This window comes from Arachis hypogaea, chromosome 17, assembly GCF_003086295.3.
Source record: "Arachis hypogaea cultivar Tifrunner chromosome 17, arahy.Tifrunner.gnm2.J5K5, whole genome shotgun sequence".
Taxonomy (NCBI): domain Eukaryota; kingdom Viridiplantae; phylum Streptophyta; class Magnoliopsida; order Fabales; family Fabaceae; genus Arachis; species Arachis hypogaea.
In genome coordinates this window covers 17,689,979-17,697,657 of record NC_092052.1, presented here as the reverse complement: position 1 = coordinate 17,697,657, position 7,679 = coordinate 17,689,979, and the positions used below count along the sequence as shown (strand labels likewise).

The following is a 7,679-nucleotide window of genomic DNA, read 5'->3' as shown; positions in this document are numbered from 1 at the left end:
TTCCTTCTTGCTACACAAAGCAGAACAAAACAGATAGGTCCCGAGAATTCAGATTAATCGACGATGTCCTATTATAAATCACTTGCTATTTGCTGATGACTCTATTCTATTTTGTAAGGTTTTAGAAGAGAATTAAGAAAACATTCTGAAGTTGTTCAATTCATATAAAGGCGTTAGTAATCAACATGTCAATTTGAATAAATCAGCTCTCTTTTTCAGCAACAACACTTCTCCTCAAATTTAGACACATAACAAACAGGTTAAATATCTCTCACATTGGAACTCAGAATAAGTATTTAAGACTTCTTTCTCTTGTCCAAAAATCTAAGAGAGAAATTTTTATTAAAATCAAAGAAAATATTTAATCTAATAATAAATCATCATATATTTATATATATTTAACTTATGTTTTACACTTTTTTTTTTTCTATTAAGATCATTAATCATTAAAATAATCAAAATTTTCATAATGTAATAACAAAATTTTCACAATAGAATAACTAAATTTCTTTCGCAACAAAAAATCAACCACTACTTTATTTTTATACTTTATTTCGATTATAAATATAAATACGAAGTGATTTTATATTTTTGTGTGAGTGATTATATATATCATAATTATTTTAAAATAACTCCACTCTCCCAGGCTCCATTTAACTCTCTAAACCCCACAATTAGCGGTGAAGAACACGAGGAATTCAGAAAGACGAAAAACGATGAGGATCTTTGGAAAGCACGTATTTCCAGGCCAAATCATACTCTTCGCTTCTGGGTCAGTGAGTACTTGATTACTAACTTATCATTATTATTCTCCTTCGAATCTAATTTCAATTCTTGTGTGTGTTGTGATGATCGAATAAGCAGGGTTCTGTTCTTGGCTTCAACAACTTATGATGTTCACAGGTCCATCAAGAACAACCAAACGCCTCCTACACAAGACCAGCTCAAGGCTCTTGAGGACTACCTCAAATCCGTCCGTCGATCCCCTTGACATCCAACGCGCCATATTATGCCACGTGGCCCCTTGACATCCTCAAATGTTTTGGAAATATAGATAGCGACTCTATGTATAATTAGGAGATTTCATTACCGAAATTTTCTATTGTTAAACCGATGAAACTATCGTATGTAATATTTATACTTCAATAATGCATGTATTGGGGTATTATTTTCCTCAATTGTTTGTGTATGTATGTGTTTGGCATCTTAAATTCTTAATAGCGAGCGAATAATGTACGAGGCTAAAAGGAAGGTATTTGTATTATTAATGGTTGGAAAAATATCTATACCGTCCAATGTCCATGGCCATATACATGAGCTGGCCACGGCGGTGCTAAAACATAAATAAATTGGCCCATGCAGGTCTCGAACCTGCGACCTTCGCGTTATTAGCACGACGCTCTAACCAACTGAGCTAATAGGCCATTTATTATTAAATTGTTAATTAACTTTATTAGAATAATTATTGTATTATTTGAAGCCACCAAAAACATTTTTCAATTGGGTTATACTATAGGAACCCTAAAGTGTTTTCCTCTGGAAATGTATTATCGAATTAACCCACTCCTATATGCAAGTCTACCATATAGTGATATCAAAGACCGATATTGATATTCTAACAAATAATTTGTTACATTGACTGATATGTTATCAAATATCTTAATAAATAATTTTTTATATTAATTACATGAATAATTATCTAAAAAAAATATAATTAGATAATTATATAAAATATTTTACACTGTATTTTAATTCTCAAACCAAGACCAAGCGTTTACACATGATGGAACTAACTCCAACTAAATATTAACAAATACTATGCAATCTCCGAAAATCGCTTTATATATTAGAGATTAGAGAAGAATGAAAATGGCAAAAATCCAATATCAACCACAAGCGGATAATGTACACAACACAATATTTCATCATATACAAATTATGCCCTTTTTGCATTTTTTTTTTCCTACACAACTTTATGATGTTTGTAATTGTATCTATGCTTTCATTGCAGGAGATAACTTCCTTGATGGAGGAACCATAGATCTTGCATATGCAGTTGGTAAAGAAAATAACTTCTTGGCTTTGCTCACATAAGCCCTCTTGGTGAAATTGTTGTAATCATTTGCTTCAATCTCGTCCAATATTTGCCGATATAATAGCAAGGAAGCCCATACCTACAACAATCCCCAACGCCCTTTCAGTGTTCATATGATTATGATTAAATCATGAATAAAAAATGAACAATGAAGAACCACTTATACAAGAGTTAGCCTTAGCCAATAGTTGTAGAAAGCTATATTCCCTCATGTCTCGGGCATGCCTTAGACACAGCCGAGACATGCCGGGACAAGAATAAGGCCCAAGCTGTTTTATAGAAGAAAATAATAAAAAATGCAAGACTTTTGTCTGTTAGCTTGACATGTATTGTTTGGTTTTCCATAGTATTTTTCGACTTGGCAGACTAAGGACTAATTCGTCGCGGATTGAAGCTCTATTTGAGAGTTTGTTGTCAGTCAATGGGTTACTGCATGTAAAAGGTGGTATTCAAACTCCCGACACTTGTTTAAGCGGATTAGTGAACTAAGCACTAGACCAAAAGTTGGTTTAGTATAAACATAAGTCACTACCAAAAAGTATAAACAAAAGTCACAAGGAAACCCTCTAAAACAAAATGGCTTACAAGCACTATGAGGACATGCACATTGAACATCAAATTGTATTTATAATGGCATCAGACAACTTCCAGTTGATCCATTCAACAAATTTTTCCACACTGCAAACTCATAATTTTGTCATATCCAAGTTAGAATTCTGTTTATGTTTATTTTTAACATGACCATATGTTAAAGTTCAAAGCACAGACAAGGTCATAAAAGCATGGATTTCTTACCGGCCACCGGCTAGCTTCGTTAAGCTCTGTCACTCCCTTTTCTGCCTCGTCAAAGAACATTCTCGCCCTTTTAATTTGGCTCTTCATGAAGTTCCTCCATTTGTCTGTCACTTTTCCGGCAAATATGTCTTCATCCGAAAGCCCTGCCTGAGCCAACTCATCTTGTGGTAGATACACTCTTCCTCTGCTAGCACTGTCGAAAAATTGAACTAGTCATAATAAGATCACAGCCAAAACAAAATGCAGGTTCATTCTTGAGATGAGTCACATTGGAAAAACAAAGCATCACTTGTTAAGTCCATTAGAATCCTAATAAGGTAAGACATTGTACATATAGTGAAACACAATGTAACCTTGTTTAAGTTCCACATATTGATATGGTATGAAAACACCTTGAAACTGAAACTAAAACTAGAACTATGCGAAGCGTGAATGGTAGTTAACGCCAATGAAAGCATCTCATACAAGTTTCGACAAGTCAAGATCTTACCAAATACCAGAAAAGATACACTCAACTTGTATACTAACAAGGAAATAGTAAAGTACTAGAATCACATTATCATAATTTTGATTATAAATATTCACATTTAGTTGATGAAAACTTTTAATGGTCATAGTCAGAACTGAGAAGTAAACTCGACGATCTACAAGTACTTTTTTCCTTTGTTCAAGTTATCATACCATTTTTTACAAGAATGATAAAAATCGATGACTTACTCCTCTCCAACATCTCTGAGTATGTTTGTTAGCTGATTTGCAATGCCAAGAGCCAAGGCGGCATTATATACACTTTCCGTCGTGGCTTGTGAATCTGGCGAAATTCCCATGACTGGAACACTCATTAAACCGACTGTGCCGGCAACATAATAACAGTAGAGATATAGTTCATCAAAGTTCTTGTATCGAGACTTCCGAAGATCCATTCTCATTCCTTCAATCATGTCTTTGAATGGCTGTGTTGAAGCAAAGGAAAAAATTGGAAAATAAGTCCTCAAAGCTAGCTTGAGATTTGAACTTTGTTGCGGATGAAAGAATATAAAGCACGTAGAGTTAATCCTCATAAACGAATAAGTAAATGAAGGAATGCTCTAAACCAAAGACAAGAATATTAAGGATTTAATGAAATTTTACTGGAAAGCCAAAGCATGATGCAGTCCACAGCCAATACATTATGAAAAGACCTTGATTTTCATGCAATTTTCTCCTTTGGCCAACAGAATCCCATACCGTACCTGAATATCAACGGGAAAATTGGAAACTGTATCAGATAAAGCAGCATCGAGCATATCGAATGGACGGCCTTGGAAAAGCTCTTCCAATCTTGCTTCCCACCTATCCAATGCACTTGGTGTAATATGTGAAGCATTGGGACCATCAACAAGTTCATCTGTTCTCCTACACCAAACTGAAAAGGCAAGAAGCAACACAACATATTAAAGATCAGAAAGTTCCAATTGTCTTGGAAGTGGAAGCTTCATATTTGCTTGGGCGATGCGAACTACAAATAAGTTTCCCAGTGTAATTCTTTAGAAGTCCAGCTATGCTCAGTTTTTAATCAACTTACAAGAGACTATGATTTTATATCGAAAAAAGGGAAAAAGGAATAGAATCTAAATACAGAGAAAGAGATCATATACAAGCCAAATGAGCATGATCACTCACCGTATATCGCCCAGATAGCTTTTCGCCTTTCAGGAGTCATCAGGAGAGTTCCTGAAAGATAAAACTCCCATGTAAAAATTGGACTCAAACCATGCTGCAATCCCAAATTAAAAGTTTAAAACTTTAAATCCTCACTTGAAGGAAAGATAATAGAAAGCTAACCCAAGTAAAATGTCTTAGCATATTCTGCACAAACTTCTCCGCAGCGGCTATAAGCTTCGGTCAACAAGCCCAAGTTCCCTGGCATGGCAATATCTGGCTTCAAGTCAAGTTCAGTGGTTGAGCTCAGCTTCCTCTTGACCAGAGATGCTTGCTTCAGCACCACATCATAGACCTTCTTCTCCGATGAAACGGCTACTTCTCCTCCTGCAGTTGGGTTCGCAAGCACATTCGACAGCAGAGGGAAGTTACTAGCACTCTCTAGGCCGGATTGACCAACACGTGCATACTTCATATCAGTATTCAAAGAGCAATATCTAAATTTCTTTCTCTTATCCCTCTTTGCTTGAATTGACCCAAAGTCCCGGGACATAAACTTGGAAGAATCTAAGAGCCTCACGTCTCGGACAGAGTCAAGAAAGCCCATGGAGCTCGAGACCTCTAAGCTGGTGGAGGTAACAACCCATTGTAATGCCATAGACATGGCTAAAGCTCTTGAATTCTATCTACCTTCTCGTTAGACCAATTCCTATACTTTTCTAGTTCTTATAATCCTTCGGCGTAAAAAACTCAAGACAAATAATTAAAAGAGACTTGCTTTTATCCAAAAATGGAAGTCCTGATTCCTGAAAAATCAACTAGTTCTACCAAAGCAGTCTGTGATTGAAACAAAAACAAGAACCATATTCAGTATTTCACACAACCATTCTCATCAGAGAACTCATAAATGAGAGAATCCAAATCCAAAAACCAAAAATAGAATCTTTGCAATAAAGGGTATCAATATATAGTATTAGTTCACAGATAAAGCATGAGTTCTCTCATTCATTCCAGCACCACCCGAATTAGAGCAAAATACACAATATTATATTAAATTACATGAAGCTGATTGAACTCAACTATGCAACTTCCATAATCCACACGTATATCCAACCATTGAAAATGAATAAAATGGCAAAAGAGAAAGTCACACATACACACATAGAAGAATTGGTGGTTTGAGTTTTGACCCCCTCAGATCACAGAAAGAGAGGTTGGCAGCGTTGTTGCTCTCCCATTAATTGAACACATGGGATTGAAGTTGAAGGCATCAACATCATGGAGCAAGCAAGCACTAGATAAGAAACAAAACAAGGGCCACTTAGAGCAATTTTCACTTTCCACAACACAACGTGATGACCCACCAAACTCTCCACTCTTCTAGAGATAGCACCCTCCTTGTTGGTGCTAAATGCTAATAATTGTTTACTTTGTCTCTTCCTTTTTCCTTTTTTTTCTTTAAATAATATAATGTCCCTTTGGTACAAGGAAGGAACTGCCGTTTGAACTGTGAATATTCCTTCTTCTTCTTCTCTCTCCTGAGTTGTGCGCTGCTTCTACAGTGTACTACTACGATGGGATATGTGGAATTTCTTGTATTCAAGTTGTGAACAATGCTTGGTTCTGGGTTCCCCACGTTTGTCACCAAGTTTGGAAAGCTGCTTCTTGTAGTTCAACTTGTCTTGTACAGTGTTACCTTTTGTTCCGCTCGTTTGTTTTCGGGTCGGGTTAAACCAAACCCGTATCTTCCTTATCCGATTGGTTTGGTTTCTCTTTCTCCCCAACACAATCATATCTATGTTAATTTTCAAAGAAATGTTTTTAGTTTATCCCAAAAATAAAAATGTTAACTAATATTAAATATTAAAAATTAATTGTCTATACTATTCGAGAAAAATAATAGGATTTATCGTAATCTTTTGTGGGCATTAAAATTCAATCCGGATCCGAAAAAGTGAATCGGGCCTGACCCAAGAAGAGTGGGCGGTGAGAAGCGCGTTAAGAAAAGTGAAAATCCAACGAGGATAACACGTGGAGCCATCCACCCAATCAGCGGAAGATAACCTTATCACATGCTCCAAAGCTAACCCAAGACAGTGCCTGTGGGGCCATAGTACACGTGGCGTTCTCTCATTGCTTCAACTTCGTTAGTCTCAGATTTCCTTGGATCACACATATTGGTCTCTCTCTCTTCAAAAGCTACGGTAGTCACCCTGTTACATTTGATGGGTCAATTGCGCTTTTTCTCTTCTTTTATTATTAATTTAACGTGTGTTTGGACTTTGGATTAAAATTTGTAAATAATAGTTTTTCTAAAATTGGTTTTTGATTAAGGGTGAGTAAGTATTAATATGGTTTATATTTAGTAATTTTTATATTAAAATAGATTATAATAAATTAAATATTGTTTGAATTATATTTATTTTATCTATATATAAATTTAAATAATTATTTTATATTATTTTATTTTAATATTTAAATAAATTTTAATATTTTTTAGTATTTTTTTAGATATAATTTTTGCTGTTTATGATTCTAATATTATTTTTATATTAGTTTTTTTATTTAGTTTGGAATTAATAGAATTACAATAAAAATAAAAAGAAGCTTCATACAAAAAAGAAATAATAACGGTAAAAAAATCATATAAACAAAAAATAATTAAAACTCTAAAAAAATAATAACATGCAAGAGAGAGGAGAAAAAATATTATAAAAAAATAAAATTTATTATATAAACATTAAACAATAAAGGACAAAATTGATAAATAAAAAATAAATTTTTTGTTTTTAATTTTTAGTTTTTTTTTTTTTTTGTAAATGTGAATTAGACTATAAAATTACATTTGCGTTTAGAATAAAAAAAAAAAAAAAAAAAAAAAACCTAACAAAAGAATAAAGCTTTCAATAAAATTAAAGGTGTGTTTGAAGCTTCACACCCTTAATCTTCTACAATTTGCTTAAAAATATAAATTAATGATTAAAAATTAATTGAGCTTATTATTACTGTGTATGACTTTTTAATTTTTATTATGAAGTTTACAACAAATCTTTTTACAGAGGACCCATCAAAATTAGTAAAGCAATGAAAATTAAATTGCATTAGAATTAAATATTTAAAAATTTAAAAATTCAATCCAAATTCAATA

At 33.7% G+C, this 7,679-nt stretch overlaps 1 protein-coding gene, 1 long non-coding RNA gene and 1 other non-coding gene across 4 annotated transcripts; 1 reads left to right on the top strand and 2 right to left on the bottom strand.

Moving 5' to 3' along the window:
* Positions 1-326: 326 nt before the first annotated feature.
* LOC112765114 (uncharacterized) lies at positions 327-1,189 on the top strand. Its single transcript, XR_003183523.2, has 2 exons — positions 327-772; positions 865-1,189. It is a non-coding gene; the product is annotated as an uncharacterized lncRNA (long non-coding RNA).
* A 161-nt stretch (positions 1,190-1,350) lies between these two features.
* Positions 1,351-1,424, bottom strand: TRNAI-AAU (transfer RNA isoleucine (anticodon AAU)). The gene has a single exon. It is a non-coding gene; the product is annotated as a tRNA-Ile (tRNA).
* A 402-nt stretch (positions 1,425-1,826) lies between these two features.
* LOC112764760 (phytoene synthase 2, chloroplastic) lies at positions 1,827-6,570 on the bottom strand. 2 transcript variants are annotated; one of them, XM_025810528.3, is made up of 7 exons: positions 5,689-6,570; positions 4,715-5,368; positions 4,553-4,603; positions 4,123-4,295; positions 3,608-3,843; positions 2,891-3,083; positions 1,827-2,174 (listed from the first exon to the last, which is right to left on the bottom strand). In XM_025810528.3, the coding sequence occupies exons 2-7, from the start codon at positions 5,193-5,195 to the stop codon at positions 1,995-1,997; spliced, it is 1,314 nt and encodes a 437-aa protein (XP_025666313.1). In that variant the 5' UTR covers positions 5,196-5,368; positions 5,689-6,570; the 3' UTR covers positions 1,827-1,994. The 2 variants fall into 2 exon arrangements, with proteins under 2 accessions (XP_025666313.1, XP_025666314.1); XM_025810529.3 differs by having other exon boundaries at positions 5,693-6,410.
* Positions 6,571-7,679: the final 1,109 nt, after the last annotated feature.

What these genes read in the sequence shown, in the direction of transcription:
- LOC112764760 (XM_025810528.3), bottom strand. Translation starts at nt 5,195, where the DNA reads ATGTCTATGGCATTACAATGGGTTGTTACCTCCACCAGCTTAGAGGTC. An exon ending in TGCTAAGACATTTTACTTGG is followed by an intron (nt 4,604 to 4,714) that starts GTTAGCTTTCTA and finishes TTTATCTTTCAG; the next exon opens with GAACTCTCCTGATGACTCCT. An exon ending in ACGAAGCTAGCCGGTGGCCG is followed by an intron (nt 2,175 to 2,890) that starts GTAAGAAATCCA and finishes GGATTGTTGTAG; the next exon opens with GTATGGGCTTCCTTGCTATT.